Here is a 23823-nt window from a genome sequence, read left to right as displayed (position 1 = left end):
AGCCAAGGGGTGTCCGCTGGACACCGGGTGACTTGCTGACATCACCCAGATCCCAGCAAGCCCAAATGAGCCGGGATAGTGAAAGTGCTGAGACCTGCACCACAGAGCTTGTAGCAGGGTTGGCTGGCAGAGGGGCTGTCTGGTTCCCCCAGACCACTAGGACAATACAAGTCTTTGTCTTTTCAGCAGAGGTGGAGGATGCTGTGTGGCACCTTAGCCGACAGGCTTTTTGGCTCCTTGGAAAGATGTTTGGATCCCCTGGTTCCTGGGAGTGGGGCCCACAAGAAACCTTGGGGTGCTTCCTAGCAACAGACTGGAAGGAAGGGAGGGTGAGGAGGAGAGAGGGAGGGGCCTGGGCATGGCTGCTCTGATGGGAGCCCAGAGAACAGGCTGTTCCTGCTGCCTCCTTGGCAACCGAAATCGAAGCTGGAGGGGATGGTCAGACATATCCCCTCCTAGAGTCTCTATCCAGCCTCACTCGTGGCCACCCTCCCGCTGGCCCCACCGAGGCGGGGAGGGGGGTAGGAGGTGAGAGCTCAGATGGGGACTTGCTAGGAAGCAGGGAAGAGCAGGGGCTGAGGATGCACTGAATCTGAAAACCGGACACTCCTCGGCCCAGGCGGGCAGGGGTGCGGGTGGGGGAAGGGTGCTGCAACAGGGACGGGGGCTGCTGGCCCAGGCCCGGGTTGCATCCTGGCATCTGGTGAGAGGGGTGCTATGAAAGCAGCTTGGCCTCCACTTTGCCTTTGCCCAAGTCTGTCGCCAGCCCGTACTGGGAGTCCAGGAGAGGGAGAGACGGAAGCAGCAGCTTACTTTGAGTTAGAGATGTCCTCCTGTGCCCTGGGCAGTGGGAGGCCCTGTGTTGCCTATGGCTCTGGGTCTACCATTTCAGAAGGTCCCCCCCCCACTCAATAATTTTAGGGCCTTGCATCAAAGAGAGAAGCAGTGGAGAAAGCCAGGAAGGAGGGGAGACAAAGACCACAGCACTGTGTCCCTCTGGGCTCCATTCCCTCTTCTCTCCAGATTGCTGGGACCTCTCTGTTGCCTCCTCGTTCAGCCTGGTGGAGGCAGAGTATCACCTGTCTACCTCATGCCCTAGTATTCTCTCCTAACACCTGGAGCAGCCCAATTCCAAGAACCTACTCTGTTTAGGCCAGAGCACCGACCCTGCGCACCGCCCACTGCAGCCTTGCTCCCCAGTCAAACCTGATCATGGAAGAGGTGGCATCGCTTGGCACACAGCCACCCTCAGTGCACCGCCCACTGCACACTGCACTGACTCTGCATGTTGCAGCCTCCTCCCTCCTTCCCCCTCCCCCGCCACTGCAGCTGTTGCATGTCCATTGCAAGCCCAGACTGAACACAGGCTTGCTTATTGCATGCTGACTCTGCTGGCGGCAGCCTCGATTTCCCACTGTACACTGCAGGCTCCCTTTACCAAGCACACCCTTCGTCACCACCCCTTCACGCTGCACCCCAGGAGTGTCCTCCCAGGTATCCTTTTCTTCCCTGTAGTCCCAGGGGCCCCAGAAGATGCAGCTTCCCCTCCCCCATGCATTGCAAACTCCCTAAACCCCTGGCACTAGGGGCTCCAACAAAACTGAGGAGGTGGGTGGTGAGACTTGGATTAGCAAAGGCAGCCCAATGTGGATCAACGGTTGGTCAGAACTCACACTGAACAAATGACTCTGCCCAGTTATAAACCATTAGCAGAGCAGCTTCCCTAATACACACACACACACACACACACACACACAGCTCCCCAAGAGCAGTGCAGAGACAGGGCCCCGCCCTGGGAGCCGTGGGAAGGCTGTGGCCCCCGCTGGTAAAACTGGGCTAATGACAGCGGTGTGGGGGGGAACCGGTGGGGCAAGAGGGGGTGCTGGGGTAATTAGACCTCTGCCTGGCACTAGGAGATCCTGAGATGAAAGGGGCTCTGGCGTCACTTGCATGGTTTTATGTCCATGCGTGCAGGTGTGTGTGTGTGTGTGTGTGCATGCGCACACGTACGCATGCATGCAGGGGGATGGGGCTGGTAGGAGACCATCCCTCTTTTGGGGAAGGGGGTCCATTTGGGTGTAGCCCACCCTCCTCCTCAGAGTGGCCTTGGTACCCTTGGATTTAGGTGAGGCAAGCATGGGAGGAAACACAGCTCTTGTGGGGCTGGCAGTGGAGAGGGTACAGCCAATCTCGCCCCCTCCCCGGGCTCAGCAGGGAGAGCAGACTGTTGGGGAAATGGCTGGTGTCAGTGAATAAAAGAGCCGACGTGGAGAAGGGTGGCGTTTGGAAGAGGAGGCAGTGGATCGGGTTTGGCTGTTAGGAATGAGAGGGGTAAGGGGGAATGTGCTCCCCCAGAGGATTAAAAACGGCGTGACTGAAAGTAAAAGGACCTGCGGGAGCACCTGCCCAGCCCTTGCAATTGGAGCTTGAGGAAGCTCTGGCCGGGCAGGCTGCGGGGATTTCCTCAAGGTCACGCAGGGAGTTACCGGCGGAGAAGGGACCCGAACTCCCAAACAAACTCCACTCGACCGAGCACTTGGCAGGCAGACTCTCCGCCCCGTTAACGCGGTGCAGGTGGCTCGTCCACGCTCCCTCCTCCTGCCCACGGTGCAAACCTCGAAAACCCCCCAATCCTCCCGGCAGGCAAAGGCTATTTTTTTTTTTAAGTGACAGCTTTTCCAAATATGTCACCAAGTACAGCTCCCGCCGGAGCCGCTTGCCGGAGTCCGAGCGGGGCGGGGGCAGAGGCGGCCGAGGGGCTGCCGGGCCGCTGGCCGTGGTCCCGGGGCGCGGCGTGGGGCGGGGGGCGGGCGCCGGCGGCGGCGAGGCGGCCTGCAGGGAGCAGCCGTGAGCCGGCCGGGCGCGCCGAGCCCGAGCCCCAGCCGGAGCGGGGCGGGGGAGGGAGGAGCCAGAGCGGCCGCCGCCTCTGCCGGAGGAGCCGCGGGGCCGCCACACTCGCCCCCCGCCCCCCCGCGCTCACTCGCACTCACACCCGGGCGCTGGAGGCGGGCGGCCCGGGCCCCACCGGCCCCCCATGGACGCCCCCGGCACGGGGCGCTGAGACCCCCGCGCCGCTGCCCAGCCCGGTCCAGCGCGCCACGCCGAGGTAAGGAGGAGGGAGCGAGGGGGCATTAATATGCAAATGCCTCGCGATTGATTATGCAAAGCCGCGGGTCCCTACGGCCGGCTCCTGGGCGGGCTGGGGGCGCCCAGGGGGTGCCCGCTGCCAGCCTCAGCCTTCCGCGGCGCCCAGGTGACCCTGTCACAGACCGGGAGCTTGCAACTGACGCCCCAGGGAAGGGAGGTGTTGCTGGGAGGTCGGTGGGCCCTGGGGTTCGCTGGCGGAGATGGCGTCTGGGCCTCCCCCTCGAGGGCCCGCCCGGCCTCAGTCCGGCCGGTCTGCTGCGCGTTCCCAGGCCGGGCCCCGCTGCCGGCCGCCCGAGCTCCCCCGCCCGCCGCGCCGCGGTTTGTTTACGGTGCTCCGGAGGCCTGCCCCCCCCAGCCCCCACCCCAGCCTCGGAGGCCGAGCGGCTGCGGAGGGCAGTGGGAGTGCAGTGGGGAGGGGTGGGCTTGCACCGGCAAGGGGAGAGAGAGACAGAAGTCCCTCCTCCCCTCACCCTCTCCCCAATTAAGCATGGCTCTCTGGTTGCAACACTCCTAATTGCAAAAACGCGGCTGGGGGGGTGGGGGTGGGGAGTGGGGGTTTGGGGGCGCAGTGGGGGCCCGTGCTGGCTGGCGGGGCTGAGAAAGAGAGGGAGAAACGGATCTCTGTTGTGCACCCCCCCTTGTCTCCCTCCCCTTGCAACGTGTCTCTGGTGCCCCTTCTCGGTCTAGGGCCCTCCCTTGTCCAGTGTGAAAGAAAGGCCTGGGGGTGGGGGGATGGCGGAGGCAACGGGGAGAGAGCTGCCGGCTGGGTGGGGGGTTGGGGGGATAGAAACAGAAGGAAAGCCAGTGAGATGGGAGCCTGCCCCTCCATGCTGGCTCCGGCCCCAGAAGGGGGAGGGGATGAAGGGGGCTGTTGTCCAAGATGAGGGGAGAAGCAAAGGTGACATACAGACACAGAGATATGCCCACACAGAACAGCCACATGCACACCCAGGGACACCCAGGCGGACTCAAGGACAGGAGCTGCTGGACACACCCACATGGGACAAGGAAAGAGGCAGGCTGCCGCTGCACTGTGGGAGCCCAGAGGGGCAGAACACACCCACGGGAGACCAGCAGCAGGCAGACGGACCCATGCACATGCCCACACGCAGGGTAACACAGAGATGCTGTCACCCACATGGGCGAGGGGGAGTTGCTGTCACCCACACAGAAAAAGTCACTATGGCATGCATGCATGCACACGGAGCAATTGCACACAGCCACACCGTTACAAAAGACCCTGTCACTCACAGGCACACACGTGCTTGCATGAGCACAGTCACGCAGGCATCATCCCCTGGCGTGACAGTCACTGTCACTCTGTCAAATGCAAGCACAGTTACACATCAACACATGTGTACACAACTTAGCAACAAGTATTTTCTTGGATTCTTACAGTGGAACTCGGAGGTTCTGTCGACAGCAAAACCGCTGCTCCTGAGTAAATGGAATGTGTGTGTGTGAAGAGATTTTTCATGCATCACGATACAAAGCATGCATTCCTGATAGCGCACTCGCTCTTGGTCATTCTGGCTTGTCAAATCACCCTACTGGGAAGCCGACTCCTTAAGACCTGGGAGAATCGCTTAGACAGCTCTGGATCCCACCCAGAGACTAGCATAGGGGCTGCTCTGTAAATACTTGTTCATTGATTGACTGTGGGCAGTGCGGACACAGGTGCACTCGTTGGCACGCAAGCCCATGGACTCAGGTGCACCGCACATTCACAAGGCTCGGGCCATGCTGTCACAGGTCCACGTGGACAGTGTGTCAGACAGCCCCAGGTGCACACTTGCTGCCAGCGCAGTCGGGCACACCTCCATGCCTCGGTGACAGCCTCCCTCCAAGCTTCCTCCTGTCTCCTTCTGGCATCAGCCCTTTGTGAGAGTGGGCGCTTTTTTTTCTTTTGGAGGGACAAGAGAAACAAGAGCAAAGACAGGGGGTGTAGGGGGGTTTCAGAGGGCCGAGTCATGGGCCTGAAGCAGTGTCCAGTGACTTCTAGCAGCTGGGATTGTCCTGGCTGCAGGGGTGGGGGTGGGGGCGTTGTATGGGGGAGAGCTGGCTTCCAGGGAGCGGCTCTCACCCGTCCCCTGAAAGCTAACAGGGGACTCCCACTGCCCTGCTGAGGATGATTTTCCTGGGGACAACTGAGTCCCTGCCTCCCACCGTGCGTCTGGCCCCTTTTCCCACCTTGGCCTTTCTGTCCAGACTTGGACGCTTTCCTTAGGAGGCCGAGTGCTGGCGAGTGTCTGCGTGAGTGATGTGTATTTTTGACTTGGAATTTCTCTCTAACTCTGTCTCTCTTTCTGTTGCTGTGTCCCGTGGTGTCTAATTCTCCCTCTCTCCTTGTTCCCCTGCCAGTCTGTTACTCCCTCTTGCCCCAGCGCTCCCCTGTCCACCCCTGTCCTTGTCTCTGTCTGCCACTGCCCCTTCCCTGGGAGCTGGGAACTGGCAGGGATGGTCTTCATACTTTTCCAGTTGTTAATACTCAAACTCCGGCCCTCTGCCCCGGCCCGCCCCGCCTCTGGGGTCAGCGGGAGGTTGGGGTGGGGGGCGGGGGGCTCAGCTGGCTGCTCAGGACATCCTGTGTTTCCTTAGTGCTGCCGCTGCACAGCCCAGTTTGGGGGGCTGGAAATGGGGAAAGGAAGGGGGTTGGCTGCTGCCCATGCTGACCCCTTGGGCTGGCAGGTCCAGCCGGTGGACACAGGTTCTGCAGGAGCCCCTGGTGTGCAGGCTGCGGCGAGTTAGCTCCTAGTTGAGCCAGTGACAAGGCTCTTCCACCAGTGATCCATGCTGGGAAAGAACTGTCGCTGCGGGCAGTGGCGGGAGTTGGCAGGATTCACCATGGCCTTTCTCTACTGCCCTGGCAGCTGGGACCCACCTCAGAGATGCCCAACAGCTGTGTCCTCCTCATCCAGCCTCAAGGCCTGGATCTGAGGGTCCAGCTGTCCAGACTATGTGTGGGGCTGAGCAAGGCGCTTTCACCCACAAGTGCAGGTTCCAGCCCATGGTGAGTGGGAGGGGCCACCCTTCCCCACACCCAGAGCCCAGGGGCCACCATGCATGTTTGACCATCCTCCCCTGTAGCCCTGGCCTCCTTGGTGGAGGAAGCAGTGAGGATGATCCTACAGTAGACAGTCCATGAGCTGCAACAGGAGGGAGGGCTGAAACTTGGTCCTGGGGAGCGCAGCTTGGTGACAGAACAAGGTGGCATCCCCGTAGCAGGTGGTATACTAGTGTGGTCAGGAGCTGGATGTCTTGTTGTCTTTTGAGGCAGGCTGCCTGGGTTCAAATCCCACCTCTTCCCCTTGCTGTTTGTATGAAGCGGAACACGTGATTTAACTCCCCCCTTGCCATATCTGTAGGGATGATAATGCCTACCTCATTTAGCTTTTTGAGGATTAGCGGAGTTAGTATATAAAATGCTTTAAAAAGTGCCTGGTTGGTAACAGGCTGTGTGTGTGTTAGCTTTTAGTGATGAAGAAACCAGTGGGCCTGGTGTCCCTTGGATTTCTTAGAGGAGCTTAGTGGAGCATTGGATCCCCTGACCATCACAGGAATGAACCTGGTCGCCAATCTCCACCTTCCTTCCTCTTTATATCATTTCTCTTTCCCCTGCAAGCTTTTGCAGCCTGGATATGGAAAAGAACCCAAGACAGACCCCTCTGCTCTGCCCTCTTTTGACCCTCATTAGCTTAAAAGGAGCCCTCCCTCGGTGGTGTCTTAGCCGGGGAATACCCCTCCCCCACCAGGGGGCTCATCCAGGAATATATGGGCATCGCTGCATCTCTGCTGGGACACATCTCAGCACTGGGGGTGGGAGAGCAAAAGAACAAGCGTAGCAGTTCCCTCTCCCCAGACTCTCTTCTTTATGTGTAGGAGTTCATGAAGGAGATGGCCTCCCTCCTTCCTCCTGGGGACCCAGCATCCCTGCCACCTACCATGGCCCCACCAGGACCCAACCCTGCCTGACAAACACCCCTCCCCCACAGGACAGGCATTAGCCTAAAGGGAGGTGGCTGGGAGAACCTGAAGTGCTGAGTAAGGACCTGGGAGGTGGGCAGGGCACCTTCGGGTCTGGGGTCTGTCCTGGGTGCCCCCCTTCCCTCTGTGAAGTGATCAGAGTTGCGTCTCCCCCAAACCCTTCTTATTCAGCCCCTGCTGTTCAAGGTGAAGCAAGGACGGGTGATGCTGGGGGGGGATGCTGACAGTGAGGTGACTGGAGTGGGAGCAAATCTCACCTCTCGCTCTCACGGCCGCAAAGGTGCTTGGGGGACTTCTGTGCCTCCTGGGGGTGGGGACAGGCCAGCATGACCCGGCAGGGGGATGCGGGGTCGGGGGGGGGGGGGCTGGGTTTTTGGCGTTGACCACTCTGTGTGACTTTGGGCCTGGATTTTCGTTATCTGGAGACGGCGATGCCCGTCTCGCTCAGCATGAGGGTGAGCAGCGTAAGGTGAGGTGACTGGTGCGTTCAGTCTGCGTCTCGTCCTGGCACGGTGAGCACGTCTGTGGGTTCTCCTCTCCTCCCAGGGATGGGCGCGTGCCAGGTGGGCGATGCACATGTCGCGGAGCAGAGACGGCTCTGTCTCTCACGGAGACGTCCAGGGCTCCATGTGGAGTGGGCACACGTGGCTTCACCTTGGTGTCCCCTGGCAGGCCAAACGTGGGGTGCCACAGAGGACCTCGCTCGTGCACATCCTTGCTTGAAGTGATCCAGAGAGAGGGGTCAGAAGTTTGCAAGCAGGGATGCAAGACGGATGTCACCGTGCCCGGGAAACGCTGTCCTGTTTGGGGACCAGGGGCTGGGGGTTAAAAATAGTGCCAACGGCGCAGCCACACACCCGGAGCAGGAGCAAAAAGTAGCATAATTGAACCAAGCCCCCCACCCTCCTCCTCCTCCGCTTCTCTCTTCTAAGGAGGAGATGGGCGCTTGGCTCTCAGGAGTCCTTGCTTCTCTTTCATTTTCTCTTTTACCAGGCGTGGGGGTGGGGTGGGGAGGGGACCAGGATTGGTGGCTATCGGCATTTTTGTACACATCAGTGAGTGGGTGTGTTGTGCACGCATCCGTGTGAGGGTGTTTTCTGCATGTGTGGGCTAGGGAGGGCTCTGAATATCTCCTGGAACGGGAACCCAGAGCCCTGCGGCTCTGAGCATGCGCGCTAAGTCTGTGCGCCTGCACGTGTCCGTGTGTGTGCTGGAGACTCAGCTGCATTTGCTTGCTCGCTGGCGCTTGCTCTCATGCGCGCGCGCGTTCTCTCTCTCTCTCTCTCTCTCTCTCTCTCTCTCTCTCTCTCTCACACACACACACACACACACACACGCACACACACACGCACTTCTCAATCTCCTCCACTCCCCCCCCCTTCCCTCGCTCTCCCCTCTCTGCCTCTGCCAGTTCTGCTTGGGCGGGGGCTGGCTCCTGCCTCCCTGGGGTGCCTGGGAGAATATCCCTGCCTTTCTTTTCTCCTCCGCCGTTCCTCCCCTCCTAGGTGATGCTCTCCAGGGCTGGCAGGCAACCTCTTCTGCCTTGAAAGAGGGGAGTGAAGGAGGGAGACCCCCCAGCGCAGTGCCCAGGATGCCATCTGCGGGGAGCGCCTTGGCCCCGTGACATTCATGCCTCTAGCGTTCAGCTGCCCCAGCTCCCAGCTCCGATTACCCACTGGCTGCTGGGGGGAGGGTGGGGAAATGTGCCATGTCCAGCTTGGGGGTGCTCCTCGCTCTGCCTTCTCAGCGACTTCACTGTCCTACTTCTGTTCCCAAGGGACCCTGGGGCAAGGGGCTGTAAGGAAGGGGCTGAGCCCCTGGGCACGGGTGTGGGCACCGCCGGCCATCAGCAGCAGCACAAGGGATAGATGCAGCCAGGAGGTGACCTCTAGAGCTGGGCACCCCGAGGCTACCTGACTGGAGCTGGCCCAGGGTGGGGGAGGAGGGCCAGGAGAGCAGCAGGTGGGTGAGGTTGTTGGGGGAGTGGAGTGGGAAGCACCGTCTTTGATGTTCCTGCTGGGCATCTGGCCCAAGTCAAGGCTGCTGTTTATGTCTTTCTGTCTCTGACCTGCAGGGGAGAGTTTCCTGTTATATTCTTTTTTGGGGGTGGGGAAGATCCTTTGTTTAAGTAACCAACCTCCCCCTGAGGACTACCCCCCACCCCATCTTCCATTCTGGAGCCCCTAAGGCCTCAGGTGGCTAGGAGAGCAGAGTCCTGGATCCCATCTCCTGGGGGCCCAGCCAGAGCGCCCCGCCAAGGGGAGCTGTCTCCCTCCCTGCCATGCCCCCCCCCCGCCCCGTTGCTCAGAGTCTGTGCCTGTTCCTTTGCCACATCACACCTGCCAGATAGGAGTCTCCTTGCTGCCTTCCCTCCTCCTCTCTTTCCTGGCAGCAGGAGAACAGAGTTGGGTGGGGCAGCCCTGCCCCAACCATACCTGAGAATAGAAGGGGGGGGGGGCACGTCTGGCAAAGGAGAGAGAGGTTCCAGCCCTAGAGAGGCCTCTCCCCTTCCACGCGAGGGAGGAGCATTGCTGCTGGGGTTCCGTGATGGCCACAGGCTGCAGGGAGCCATGGGTGTGGGGGGCTGCCCGTGGGAGCGGGGCCAGTGTGCACACACATGCGTTTGCCCGTGCATGCCCTAGTGTGTGTTTGGTCCCAAGTGGCTGCCCTGGCCCCCGCAGCATCACCCTTCTCGCTTCCCGTGGCATGGAGTCAGGGTATCGATGCCAATGATTGGGGGGTCTCCCCCCACCCTAGCAGCAGGCAGAGGGGAAGGGGAGAGGGAGGTGTGAACCTACCCACAGCACTATTAATAGCCTACATGCCAGGCCACCAAGAACCAGCTGTCACCGTGGAAACCATTCCTACTCCCCCCCTCCCCCAGCCTCCACGGGGTGGGACTTAGGCGGGGCTGAAGCACCCCCCACCCATCTTTCTTTGTTACCTTTCTCCCTTTGTCTCCCCCTCCTTCGTCTGTCTCCCCTCCCCGTGTCTGTCCTCCTTTCGCTCCCCCTTCCCTCCCATCCCCCACCGCATCGCTCCCTGTCTTTCTTTCCCAGAGTCCCCCCCATCCCCCTGCATTCTGCACCCCCACGGGCCCTGCCCCAGGTCTTTGTCCCTCCCCTCCGCTCGAGCACCCCTCCTGCCCCCCCGCCTCCTCCTCGTCCCCCCCCTTTTCGGAGCTTCCTTGGTGCAAGCCTCTCTCTGTGTGCCTGGTGAGGAGGAGGGCTGGGCTTTCCTGTGAGCATTAAGGACAAAGTTCAGGGGCCCCAGAAAGGTAGGGCCAAGATCCTCCGTAGAGCTGAGTGTGTAGAGCTGAGTGCGTACTATTCTGTGCTAGGTCCTGGGGACAGAGAGTCCTCGCAGGTGGCCCGGGAGTCCTTTGGGGGTGTCCCTTGGCTCCGCAGGACTGCGGAGTGGGACCAGCAGCAGTGGGAACCTGGCGTGGTGCCTACGGATGCCGCACTGGCTTCTTGTCCCTGTCCCCCCTGCCCCCGCCCAGCGCAGAAGCACTTAAGCTTAATGAAATGCTTCCCCCTGTGTGGGCACCTTGCCCACACTGCCACTCGGCAGCTCATATCTGACAAAGAGGAAGTGGGTGGCCGGGCCAGCCAACAGGTGGGCCTCGCTGCCCTGCTGTCCAGCCCAACCTGGGACCCCCCCATAGCTCCAGCTCCTCTGCCTCTGCAGGGGCTGCACCCGGAGGGAGCTTGGGGGGAACTCAGCTGGACTTGTGGATGAGGGGAGAGGGACTGCCCACCAGGGTGGGTATCCCTGCCCCTTGTTCCCTGACCACCTTCTGCACACAGCTAACACAGCTTCCTGGGTGCCTCCATGCATGCTGGGGCCTCTGCTGGGCTCTGTCACCCCAGAGGCCCAGGTAGCCCCTGGACAGACATCAAGGAGTCCCCAGGGTCTCCAGCCTCCAGGTGAGGGTGCCCTGGGTAGTAAGTGCAGCACCTTGGTCCTCTGTCCACAGCCAGGGGCTACCCAGGTCCAAAGTGGCACCGACTGGCACTAAGGCCCCATTGAGCTCAGCACAGAGTCAGGGCGGAGAGGGAGTCTGCCCCCCCTCCCAGCGGGCACGTGCAAGCCCTTGGCAGTGCCCAGGCACATTTGGAGTTAAGGCTGGGCTGTGGAGGGGGAAGGGGAAACAAGCAGGGTGGCTTAGGCTGGCACTGCCCCAGGTCTGCCCTGTAGCAACTGGTAGTGGGGGTGTGGGGGAAGGGGTCCTGCACAGCCACGGCCCGGGGCAGGAGCTGCCCATGCCATGTGGCTGCTGCCTGTGCTCCCTGCTCGGCGGGCCCACAGCTGCTAAGGGCCATTCCTATGCACCCTGGCCTCTGTGCCTGCGCCTGGGGCCTGCTCCCCAGGGCTGCCCCTCTCTCAGCATGCCCACTCCTGTGCCTGCCTCCTGCCCTCCCCGGGGGCGCTCGGGCCTCTGGCTGGCGAGTGGATTTTTCCAGCTTCTGTAAACAAGTGGTGGCAGTGTGCCAGGCGGGCAGGAGACAGGCGGGGGCAGCACCGCAGCCAGGGTGTGCCAAGCACCGAGGCACAGCCTTTGGTGGGGGGAGAGACAGGGAGACACCCAGGCCCAGAGAGAGAGAGAGAGAGAGAGACATTCAGATGCAGACAGACAGACCAAATGAAGGCTCGCTGGGCCCAGATAGAAGTAGAAACATAGAAGCCTCTCTTGTCTGGCCTAGCCCCCACCGTTGCCCTCGCCCCCTACTCCTCACTGGTCTGTCTGGGAGCAGCAGGCCCTGATGGCCAGGCCCTGGGCATCCCCACCCACTCCTCCTCTCCCCACCTCCACCCCTCAGGACTGGCTACGCCATTATAAATTTATAACAGGAATTTCTCCACAAGCCAAGAAAAACTTGACCTACTTTCTTGAAGGCTCCCTGAGCTAAGACTCCCTGCTCGGGGGGCCCCCCCTCAGTCTCCTGTCCGGCCCCCAGTGCCCAGTCCCAGACTGGGGGGTATCACAGGCAGAAGGGGCGCTCTTCCACACTCCTCCCACAGTCACACCCCAGGGGCTTGCCTGGGTGCAGAGGCCCTGTCCATGGCCCTGCCCAAGGATCTGACTTATCTCTCTCCCTCCCCCCACCCTCCTCCTTATCAGTTCCAGGAGGGGGGTGCTGGGGGGCCCAGGGGCGAGGTCTGTGGTGCAGCAGCCACGTGATGGAGGTTGTATGTGGGGAGCTGCACCCTTTGTCCCCCTCCCACACACCTGCACCTGCCTGCGTGCACACAGAAAGCGAGCCAGGGTCAGGGGTGCAGCGTGGCGGGATGGTGGGCCTGGCACCCTGGGCCCGAGGTAGCAGAACAAGGCTGGCACTGGAGGGTGTGAGCTTTTAGTCCCTGAGCCACCTGCTTAGCAGCTGTGAACCAGGTGAAGTTCGGGTGCCCGCTGCGGAGGGCGCCCACTGGCTATTCTGCTAACACACGTTCATTTCCTCTGTCCTGGTGGGTGGCAGCTCATCTAAACCTGCTGACAAGTCTGTTCCTCAGCCCCAGCAGTGACACTTGGGCCCTTGAATAGGGAACTCTGGGGACTGGGAGTCATGACTCGGCCTGCGGCAGAGGCTTTGTCGCTGTCTCTCTCTGTTATGGCGCTGAGACGGGCACCTGTGTGCTGCTCCCACACCCCGCTTCCTTCACGGTACCCTCATGCCTGTGCTGGGACCTGCCCACCTCTGTCTCCTCCCCTGCCATGGTGCTGATGGGTTTTCAGAGGACTTAGCTAATGTTTAACGGGCACATGTTAGCGGCTGGGCATCAGTTTGGCTGTGAGAGCTGAGTCGTGCTGCCTGGTACCTGGATGGCTTTGTCTTTCCCTTCATCCTTCCCCTGTGTGGGGCTGAGGATGTGGGTATCCAGTCTTGCCTGCTGTGCCTGTACTAGAGGAGTAACCCTGTTCCTTGTCCCACACCTACCCTCCATGTCCACTGTCGCTTTATTATAGTCCCCCGGAGCCCCAGATGTGGCCACCAAAGGGATTCTCCCCACCCTTCTACCATGGCACCTCCTTACCTGGCCTCTCTCCTCTCTCTGCAGGGATCCGCGGACAGGACGAGACTCTGAAGTTACTCTCCCAGCACCTACCCCCAGGACCACCCCCCCAAGGACCCAGCTTGCCCTCAACCCTCCCACCTGCCACTCCCTGGCCCCTCCCACCGCCCGCCCCCCTTGGGGTGCAGGGCATGGTGTGAAAGGCCAAGTGCTGAGCGGGTACCATGGGTGCTGTGCCCTAGGGCCTGGGTGGCGGGGGGTGGGCGGCCTGTGGGCGTGTTGGGGGGGCCAGCGTGCCCACCCCAGTCTCTTGGCGTGCTGGAGGGCATCCTGGATGGAATTGAAGTGAATGGAACAGAAGCCAAGCAAGGTGGAGTGTGGGTCAGACCCAGAGGAGAACAGGTAACGAATCTGGCGACGAGTTTGCACCAGCTCTTACGCGTCGATCTTGGGCGAAAGAGCTCTGTGTTGAGTGGCTCTGGGGGATGGGGCACAAAGACAGCAGGCCTGCTATCCACCTTCGTCCTAGAGCCCAGGGAACGCTCAGAGGTGGCAGGGAACCAGGCACTCGAATTGAGAGATACCCATCTTGCAGGGGCCGGTGGTAGAGACCTGAGTAATTACAGGCAGAGGAGGGCACACGGCACTTCCCTGGGTGGTGCTGGGCAGCCTGAGGTGCCCCCAGAGGCCCCTCTGTCATTGCCACCCTCACCTGAGCACGTGGGATCCAAACGGCCTTGCTGTGTCCCTCCTCTCCTCTCTGGCAGCCCGGGCCCCACCTGGTCACTTACAAGTGCCTTGTCCACAGGCTGTGGTGCTCGTAACATGACATTTCAGGCCCATGCACCGGTAACTATTGGTCACAGCCTATGCTGAGATTTGGAATCTGTTGGGAGCCCCACAAGCTCTTCCTTGTTCATGGTCAAAGGCGGACACTGCCGTGGAGCTCCTCCCAGGAAGTGGAAATGCATGCCAGCTGTGAAGGTTTTGCTTACACATGGGTGAGGCATGGCGCTGTATGCACACTAGGGACAGGTTACCTGTGATCTGCGCTGCCCTTGAGAAACCCAGAGGGTCTCTGCCTCTGCCATTGGATCCAAGTGGCACAGAGCTCTGTCCCAGTTGGCATGGAACCCCGGGAGCTGGGTACAGGCTGTGCCTATGGCCAGGGAGAGAGTGGGGGTGGGGTGCTCTGGGGAGCAGTGTGGCTGGCTGTTGCCTAGGAGATCAGATCCCGAGCCAGGAGGCTGGAGGCCTGGCCAGGCAAAGCCCTGGGGCCCAACACTGGGTCCCTGGAGGGCTGGAGGAAGTGGATGGGGCTCGAAATGGGGTAGGCACCAGGGTAACCACCCCCAAAGCCTCACCCCAACCGGGACTCTGAGGATCCGGCCTGTTGCTACGTGGCTGTCACTTGCATCCGCTGTAGCTCCCCGTCCAGGCTAATGTGGATCTGGAGAGTCTGCCCCTAAACCTTGGACAAAGGCGAGAGTGCCTTTTCTCAGTCCCTTAGGACTGCAGCCCCTCCCCCAGTATCCTCCCCTCCCCCATGTCCCTGCGCCACCTTGTGGTTGTTCCTGGGACTGCACCCAGAGGCTGGGAGTCTTGTAAACTGCTGAAGGCGCGGGCTGCACTGGGGCCTAGGAGGCCTCAGGTGCCCTGCACCCACCCCTCAGAGGAGGCGGGAGGGAGACCTGACCCTCCAGCCTTGTCGGAACCAGACAGGGTAATCCCCAGGGGGTGTGGAGCACGGGGCTGTCTGTGACTGTGACCCTGGCCAAGGTCACTATGTCAGTGTGTTGGGAACTGCGTCTGGCTCCAGGAGGAGGGGCCCTGCACTTGCCACATGCAGGATGGGAGAGGGAGGTTATACAACCCTCGCATGCACGGAGAGGGCTTATGTAAGCCGTGTGTGATGAGGTTATGTAACATGTATGGAGAGCCTGGTGACATGTATGTGCAGGGACTGAAGGTGGCTGAGAATCCCTGGCATGAAGAGGCTCAGGGTCCTTGCCCTGCCTGTGTCTCCTGTGTGCTGTGTCACCAGGCACAAGTGGGGCTTTGGTTCAGGCCTGTGTTAAATGGAGGCCGTACACAGGGTGACTGTCGTTGTCATTTGCCACTGTGGGTTACTAAGCATGCAATCCTGACCTGGATGTCCACACTGCAGAGAGAGAGAGCGGTGTTAGCAGGTGCCTGTCCAGAGAGTTGTGTAACATGTGGGCATATCCTAGAGGTCATATAACACATCTGAGAATGCCCTGGAAGTGGCATAGATGGTGGTGTATCGTACTTGGGTTTATTCTGAAGGCTGCAAAGCTATTAATATGAACGCTGGTGTCATATTGCATACATGTGCATGTGCATGTGTATGTGTGTGTTCTGAAGGTTAAGCTTATCCTGTGGATTATTTTGGCACAGTTGTCATCCACGGAAGGCTTGGATCTGTGGTGGTCCTGTTCTGTGGATTGTGGGTGCTTCATATCTACAGTGTGGTTGTAGATGTGGATGTGTGTGCCCGTACTGTGTTCATGTGTGTGCTGTATATTCATGTGTGTGTGCCTGTGTGGGTATGTGTGTGTGTTGTATGTGTGTGGGTATGTGTGTGTTGTATGTGTGGGGGTATGTGTGTGTTGTGTGTGGGGGGGTATGTGTGTGTTGTGGGGGGGTATGTGTGTGTTGTGTGTGTGGGTATGTGTGTGTTGTATGTGTGTGGGTATGTGTGTGTGTGTGTTGTATCCGTGTGGATGTGTACCTTGGGGCCCTGGAACATGCTTGTGCCCAGCCAAGGCCCTTATCTCTCTCCCCTGCAGCTTTCAGATAGCTAAAGGCTTCTAAGCCTTGTCAGCTGACCTGGGGGTGGGAGGTGGAATGAGGACACAAGGTGGAGGGAGTCGGGCCTGGGGGACTCTAGGAACCTCACGGGTGAGGAGGGGGCTGCCCAAAGACCGCTCCGTGATTCTGTCCACTTTGCCCCCATCTAGTGCCAGGTCACCAGATGGAAAGCGAAAAAGAAAGAACGGCCAATGTTCCCTGAAAACCAGCATGTCAGGTGAGCCTGGCTGTGTGTGCCCCCTCTTCCTGCCCCAACCCCCGCCAGGTCTCCCTCTGACCCATGACAGGTGCCTATGGAGGGCTGGAGGTGGGTTTGTCTGGAGTGAGAGGGGTGATGAGGGCATGACCCGGGCTTTGAGGATGGATTAAGTCAGGAAGTGCCTCTTCCCTTCTTTCCCAAGCTGCTTTCCCGAGCTGCCGCCATCCATTTTCCACGTCCATCTTCCCCCACCCATTAGCTGTGAGCGAGCAGTCAGCACTGAGCTGCTGTGTCTTCTCAGGGGGTGGACACGATGTCCAGTGACCTGTCCCCAGGATTCCACCTGGAGACAGCGAGCCCTGCAGGGAGGCAGGGCTGTGCCACAGGCCAGAAAGGGAAGGCTGGGGCAGGAGAAAGTCTCGGAGCCTCGCCGAGCTGCCGGGACCCCGAGCCATGCCTGCCCGCTCCTTTCCTCCCTCCCAGGGTATATCCCTAGCTACCTGGACAAAGACGAGCAGTGTGTCGTGTGTGGGGACAAGGCAACCGGCTACCACTACCGCTGTATCACTTGTGAGGGCTGCAAGGTAGGGACCAGCCATCCCCTGTCCCGTGCCCAGCCGCTGAGCGCCCAGCCTTGGGATCCCTCAGCACCTGGCCCGACACAGAGCCTCGTCTCGGTCTCATCGTTTCTTCTTCAGCCACCTGCTCATTCACAGCCCCTGCTCTGCTGGTGTAGGTCAATTGCCTGCTGCACTGAGCCTTCTTCATCCGTAAAGTGCGGATGACAAATGACCTCATAAAGTTGCTGGGGGAATTAAATGAGATAATTTGCATATGAAGTGTTTAAAACACAAACCAGGCACATAAATAGCAGCCAAGAAATGCCAGGTACGACCCATCTTCCAGTATTAGGTATGAGGGGTGCAGGTTATGCCCCGCCCCCAAGCTGCCCACAGCCTACCAGAGAGGGACAGACTTAAACAAACATCAGCTTTTTTCTTTCTTTTTAAAGATTAATTTATTTATTTGAAAGGCAGAGTTACAGAGAAGCAGAGAGAGAGAGAGAGAGAGAGAGAGAGGTGTCTTCCATTCGCTGGTTCACTCCCCAAATGGCCACAACAGCTGGAGCTTCGCCGATCTGAGGCCAGGAGCCAGGAACTTCTTCCAGGTCTCCCACACGGGTGCAGGGACCCAAGGACTTGGGCCATCTCCTCCTGTTTTCCCAGGCCACAGTAGAGAGCTGGATCGGAAGTGGTGCAGCCTGGACTTGAACCAGCACCCATATGGGATGCTGGTACTGCAGGTGGTGGCTTTACCCACTATGCCACAGCGCTGGCCCAGTGTTTTTTTTTTTTGTTTTTTTTTTTTAAGATGTATTTATTTGGGCCGGCGCCGCGGCTCACTAGGCTAATCCTCCACCTAGCGGCACCGGCACACCGGGTTCTAGTCCCGGTCGGGGTGCCGGATTCTGTCCCGGTTGCCCCTCTTCCAGGCCAGCTCTCTGCTGTGGCCAGGGAGTGCAGTGGAGGATGGCCCAAGTCCTTGGGCCCTGCACCCCATGAGAGACCAGGATAAGTACCTGGCTCCTGCCATCAGATCAGCACGGTGCGCCGGCCGCAGCACACTGGCCGCGGTGGCCATTGGAGGGTGAACCAACAGCAAAGAAGACCTTTGTCTCTCTCTCTCACTGTCCACTCTGCCTGTCAAAAAAAAAAATGTATTTATTTATTTGAAAGGCAGAGAGCTAGAGAGAGAGAACCAGCAGATGGAATGTCTGTCTAGATTTATTTTATTTATTAGAAAAGCAGAATGACAGAGAAGGAGAGAGATATATAGAAAGAGATCTTCCATCCAGGTCTCCTTGTGAGTGGCAGGGGCCCAAGCACTTGGACTATCTCCTGCTGCTTTCCCAGGCTCGTTAGCAGGGAGCTGGGTCAGAAGTAGAGCAGCCAGGACTCGAACCAGTGCTCAGATATTATGGGGTGGCAGATGTAGGGTCACCATCCCCTGAAAATCCAAGGTCTTCCAAGAAACAGAATTATTTGAAAATACGTTAAGGCTTGAGGTTTCTCTCTCAATGTCATGCAAACCAGACCACGAGGGTTTTAGAATTCCTGGAAGCAACACAAGCAGCGTGCGGGCAGCCGAGTCCCGGGGGAGCATCCTAAAAAGAGCAGCCTTGGCTCCTCGCCCCCCCCCCCCCCCGAGTGCTGTAGGTCCCCAAGTGAGGCTCAGCAATCCGTAAGCGCTCCAGGTGATTTCAACACACCCAGAACCCGAGAGCTCAGACCTGGCTGTCTCCAGCCTGAGCCCTGGTGTAGCCAGATGGCTTTGGGCAGGTTGCTTCCTCTCTCCAAGCTTCAGCGTCCTAGCAGGAGTTGGTCACAGTCCCTACCTCCCGGGGTGATCATCAGGGGTAACCGCGAGGCTGTGTCAAAGAGGAGTTGTCTTTATCCCAGTGCTTAGCACATAGTAAGCACTCGGCAAATAGTAGCTCTTCCTTTGATTGCTGCCACCCTGGTGCCTCAGGCTTTTCCTTTCCAGGGCCCAAGCGCCCAAGCCCTTCCACGGCCTGGGTGCTGGGAGCCTGCCAGAGCCCACTGCTCCTGGGCCTGCGGGGTGGGGAGGATGCCAAGGTTCTCATACTGGCCCCGCCTCCCTCAGCACACCCCCAGCTCCTAGGGAATGCCATGGTCGGTTCAGCCCTGATCGCAGCCTGCTCCGTCTCCCTGCCCTCACCCCCAGGGCTTCTTTCGCCGCACAATCCAGAAGAATCTCCATCCCACCTATTCCTGCAAATATGACAGCTGCTGCGTCATCGACAAGATCACGCGCAATCAATGCCAGCTGTGCCGCTTCAAGAAGTGCATCGCCGTGGGCATGGCCATGGACTGTAAGGGGCGTGGGGGCAGGGGAGCTGAGCCAGGTGGCTGCGGGTGGGGGGCTGAGTTCTTGGGTGGCAGCCCGCAGTGCTCACACGGTACAGTGACAGTCCAGTTCAGTGTATTGGTCCCGGCGGGGACAGGACACAGGCTTCCTTGGGTGGCCCCTGCACTATGGCCACAGTACCCACCTGAGAGCCATAGAGGGGCTGTTATTTGGTAGAGAGAACCCCCTAGCTCGGGGTTCCCATCTCCCAGGGCAGGCTCCCCATTGCTAAGCGAGGGTTTGTGTCTTTCACTGGCCAGGGATTGGGCGGCAGGATCTTCTGGTATTGTCATAGCCCATTAAACCAGAACATGATATTCTTCTGCATCAGCCCAAGTGGGAGTTGACTTGGTCCCAGGGATTAAGCACGATCCCCGTCGTGCTACCCAGCTGCTGGGCGATTGCTTTAGGAAAGTCGCTTAAGCTCGGTGGCCCTCCAGGCCATGCACCAGGAGGAGTTTCTGGGAGCACTGTGGAGAGGCCCCGCGAAGCGCTCTGTGTCTCTGTGCTCAGTGGTTCTAGATGACTCGAAGCGGGTGGCCAAGCGCAAGCTGATAGAGCAGAACCGGGAGCGGCGGCGGAAGGAGGAGATGATCCGATCCCTGCAGCAGCGACCGGAGCCCACGCCCGAAGAGTGGGATCTGATCCACGTCGCCACGGAGGCCCATCGCAGCACCAACGCCCAGGGCAGCCACTGGAAGCAGAGGCGGAAATTCCTGGTAAGAAGAGAAGGAAGCGGCCGGCTCATTAGGCTAATCCTATGCCTTGCGGCGCAGGCACACCGGGTTCTAGTCCCAGTCGGGGCACCGGATTCTGTCCCGGTTGCCCCTCTTCCAGGCCAGCTCTCTGCTGTGGCCCGGGAGTGCAGTGGAGGATGGCCCAGGTGCTTGGGCCCTGCACCCCATGGGAGACCAGGATAAGTACCTGGCTCCTGCCATCGGATCAGTGCGGTGCACCGGTCGCAGCGCGCTGGCCGCGGCGGCCATTGGAGGGTGAACCAACGGCAAAGGAAGACCTTCCTCTCTGTCTCTCTCTCTCACTGTCCACTCTGCCTGTCAAAAAAAATTAAAAAAAAGAGAAGGAAGCGAGGAAAGTGGTGGCCCCGCGGCCGGGAGGCAGGAACGAGCTGAGCCGAGACCTCTGAGCCGTCAGGGATCCTCACTGTGTGCACACCCAGCGTGTCATTGCAGTTTGGGTCCGTCCCGTGTCTCCCATCTCATGGGGAGCTTTGTGAGGACAGGGCCTTGCCTTCCTCAGTGGACTTCCAGTGAACAGGGCCGGCCTGTCCTGCCCACAGTGACCGTGAGGAGAGGGCTAGGGCACAGTCACACAACTGTATTTCTGGGCACCTGCTAGTGCCAGACAGGGTGTTAGGCTCTGACAAAATGATTGCCAAGTGAGTGGTCAGTTAGGGAGGAGACAGACATTTGTATATAGTTGGAGGGGGGGGCAGAGACTGGTACCTGGTTCATGATGGAGGGTGGCAGGGGGTGAACAGTGCCCTGCTGGAAACAAATACTCCCATACCAGGCAGATTGGCGGTCAGGTGCCTGGGTTCACATCCTGGTTCTGCCACTAATTAGTCTTGTGACTCGGGCAGTATCACTTAGCTGTGTACGTCTCAGTTTCCTCATCTGTGAAATGGGTATTAATATTGTAGCTTCCTTACAGAATGAGGCTGAAATGAGAAAAGGTACGGAAAACACGCGGCCTCTTCCTGGCCTCAGATGAAGTGCTCAGTATTTACAACTGCTGTTGTTATTACTCTCCTGCTGCCGCTGCTTTTATCACTGTTATTATCAGCAGACCTTGGCCTTGGTCTATCCTCTGCCCCATGGTGGAGGAAAAGCCTCAGGGCTGGGGCAGTCCTCTGGGCCCTGGTGGCCCCACTTCCCCAAGCTGCCTTGGAGCTCCCCCTGGTGGGCAGGGAGCCTCAGTGAGAGGTGACAGGGGTCTGCAGCCCTAGCTGACCAACTGCCCCACCCCCACCCCATCTCCCTGTAGCCAGATGACATTGGCCAGTCACCCATCGTCTCAATGCCAGACGGGGACAAGGTGGACCTAGAGGCCTTCAGCGAGTTTACCAAGATCATCACCCCGGCCATCACCCGTGTGGTGGACTTTGCCAAAAAACTGCCCATGTTCTCCGAGGTGAGTGGCGGATGGGAGGAGACACTGGTGCCCTGCTGGGGAGGAACCTGGAGCAGCCCCCCAGCTCACTTGGTGCTGGCACTTGCCCATTGGCGGTTTGCTGGGTGGGGAGCAGTTGCTGGAGATAAATGCACACACACACACACACCTGCGTGCACACACAGGTGTGTGCATACACGCATGCATGGTGCATGTGCATATACACCGACACACGTGCACACACAACACGCTCACACATGCACTCACAGTGCTCACAGGCACGTACATAACACATACACATGTATATACATTCATGTAACACCCACACACATGCATATACATGCACGTGTGTGCACACGTACCTGCCTCCCCGGCCCGTCTCCCCTCACATCTGCATGGCCATCGCATCTCCAGGCAGCCTGCCGGTTCTCCTCGTGCCGCACAGTGCTCACTGCAGCAGGTGGCCCTCACAGCTGTGGGATCTTGGCCGAGTTCCCCCAACTCCCCCCGTACCTCAGTCTTCTCATCTGCAGGGAGTGTGGGGGAGATGACGGGACCTGAGTCCCCGGCATGTGCACGCGGGGCCCAGCACCAGGCGGAGAGCACACCTCACTGGCTGAGGCCGTGGTGGGCTCACCGACCTGGCAGCTGACCGGGGGGGGGCCTCCAGGGCGTGGGGAGGAGTGTGCTGAGTGTGCCCACGGCCCTGCCGCTCCACAGCTGCCTTGCGAAGACCAGATCATCCTCCTGAAGGGGTGCTGCATGGAGATCATGTCCCTGCGGGCAGCCGTCCGCTATGACCCCGAGAGCGACACCCTGACGCTGAGTGGGGAGATGGCTGTCAAGCGGGAGCAGCTCAAGAACGGCGGCCTGGGTGTCGTCTCCGATGCCATCTTCGAGCTGGGCAAGTCACTGTCTGCCTTTAACCTGGACGACACAGAAGTGGCTCTGCTGCAGGCTGTGCTGCTAATGTCAACAGGTACCTGCTGGTCGGCTGCGAGGGCTCGGAGCGGGCCGGGAGCTGGGCCTGTGGCTCTCCCCCCCTCCTGGATCTTCCGATCTCTCTGCTGCTCCGGAGCCCATCCCCATCACCCAGGTCCCTCTGTCACGTAGCCTCTGCTCCGTCACCCCCCTATACCCCTGTCCCCAACCTCATCTCATGCCCCTGAGCCCCTGCTGTGTGTCCTGTCCTGTCTGCCCCATGCTTTTCTCTGGGACCCATCATCTCTGTCGTTCACATGCCCCTTAGCGTCTGTCCCCAACCCCCTGCTGTGCCTTAGTCCCATCTCTTGTCCCCTGGTGCCCTCCACACCCCTCCTCTCTGACCACCACCCCTCCCCAGGTCCTCCCTGTCCCCAGCTTCACTCTCCCGTGCCAGGCCCACCTTTCTGTCCCTCTGTCCTCTGCATCCATCCACGGCCCCCTGGGAGCTTCAGTCCTGTGCCCCGAGGTCCCGCCTGCACACGATTTTCTCTCCCAGCCCCTGTGCCTCAGTCTCCCATCCCCGCCTGTGTTTCTCAGCCACTGAGCCCTGGCGCCCTCCCTCCCTCCCCCGCAGACCGCTCGGGCCTGCTGTGCGTGGACAAGATCGAGAAGAGTCAGGAGGCGTACCTGCTGGCGTTCGAGCACTACGTGAACCACCGCAAACACAACATTCCGCACTTCTGGCCCAAGCTGCTCATGAAGGTGACTGACCTCCGCATGATCGGGGCCTGCCACGCCAGCCGCTTCCTCCACATGAAAGTCGAGTGCCCCACCGAACTCTTTCCCCCACTCTTCCTCGAGGTCTTTGAGGATCAGGAAGTCTAAAAGCCTCAGGCGGCCAGAGGGTGTGCCGGAGCTGGGGGGAGGAGCCTGGAGAGAAGGGGCGGGGCTGGGGCTGAGGGAGACCCCACCCCCACACCCCTCTTCTCTCCTTCCCGCTCTCCCTCGGATAGATTCCGCTCCCATACACACACCCCACACTGCCCAGGTCCCCCCTCAGAACCTCCAGCCCTGGGACAGGGCAACAAATGAACTTGCTATGAAAAGGACAGTGTGGGAGGCGGGGGGAGACCCAGTCCTCTGAGAAGCCAGGGGAAGGGAGAGAGAAACAGAGTGGACAAGCCATCTTGACTGTAGGGAGAGGAGGAAGGTGGGAGGGGGCAGATGCCCTCAACTCTCCCCCTGCACAAAAGAGAGAGACAGAGAGAGAGAGAGAGAGAGAGAGAGAGAGAGAGAGGGACACCCTGCCCAGTCCCTTGGCCGAGGTGTCCCCTCCAAGCTAAGGCCTCCTGCTCCCCCAGATGCCTGGGCTCAGAGGACGACTTGGCTCGGCGCCTCCCCTGGGGGTTAAATGTTATAGTCATTCTAACTGCACTTTGGAAACAAGCAAGGGGAGAAGATAGATGAAGAAAAACTAGACCAAGAAAAAGACAAAAAAAGAGCGCGAGAGAGAGCGAGAGCGAGCGAGAGCGAGCGAGCGAGAGAGATGATATTAAGTTATTAACTAAGGCTGGCCAGAGGGGAAGGACCCCCCCTTACCACCCCATGCACTTTGACAGCTGCCCTTCCTCCTCCTCGAATCAAAGAGAGTCCCTCTCCCAGCA

The 23823-nt window shown here is 59.7% G+C and overlaps 1 protein-coding gene across 1 annotated transcript; it reads left to right on the top strand.

Moving 5' to 3' along the window:
* The first annotated feature begins 2965 nt into the window (after positions 1 to 2965).
* Positions 2966 to 23823, top strand: THRA (thyroid hormone receptor alpha). Its single transcript, XM_051825658.2, has 9 exons — positions 2966 to 3106; positions 13192 to 13548; positions 16128 to 16195; positions 16661 to 16761; positions 18923 to 19070; positions 19619 to 19824; positions 21110 to 21256; positions 21956 to 22214; positions 22794 to 23823. Exons 2-9 carry the CDS (start codon positions 13496 to 13498, stop codon positions 23042 to 23044), a joined length of 1233 nt encoding a protein of 410 aa, XP_051681618.1. The 5' UTR covers positions 2966 to 3106; positions 13192 to 13495; the 3' UTR covers positions 23045 to 23823.

This window comes from Oryctolagus cuniculus, chromosome 17 (genome assembly GCF_964237555.1).
Source record: "Oryctolagus cuniculus chromosome 17, mOryCun1.1, whole genome shotgun sequence".
Taxonomy (NCBI): domain Eukaryota; kingdom Metazoa; phylum Chordata; class Mammalia; order Lagomorpha; family Leporidae; genus Oryctolagus; species Oryctolagus cuniculus.
Note: the sequence above shows the minus strand (reverse complement) of the source record. Positions and strands in the feature narration are given on the sequence as shown.

Excerpts from the sequence above, each read along its gene's own strand:
- THRA (XM_051825658.2), top strand. The coding sequence starts at position 13,496 with ATGGAACAGAAGCCAAGCAAGGTGGAGTGTGGGTCAGACCCAGAGGAG. Across the intron at positions 16,196-16,660 it reads CCTGAAAACCAGCATGTCAG|GGTATATCCCTAGCTACCTG; the intron begins GTGAGCCTGGCT and ends CCTCCCTCCCAG. Across the intron at positions 16,762-18,922 it reads TCACTTGTGAGGGCTGCAAG|GGCTTCTTTCGCCGCACAAT; the intron begins GTAGGGACCAGC and ends CCTCACCCCCAG.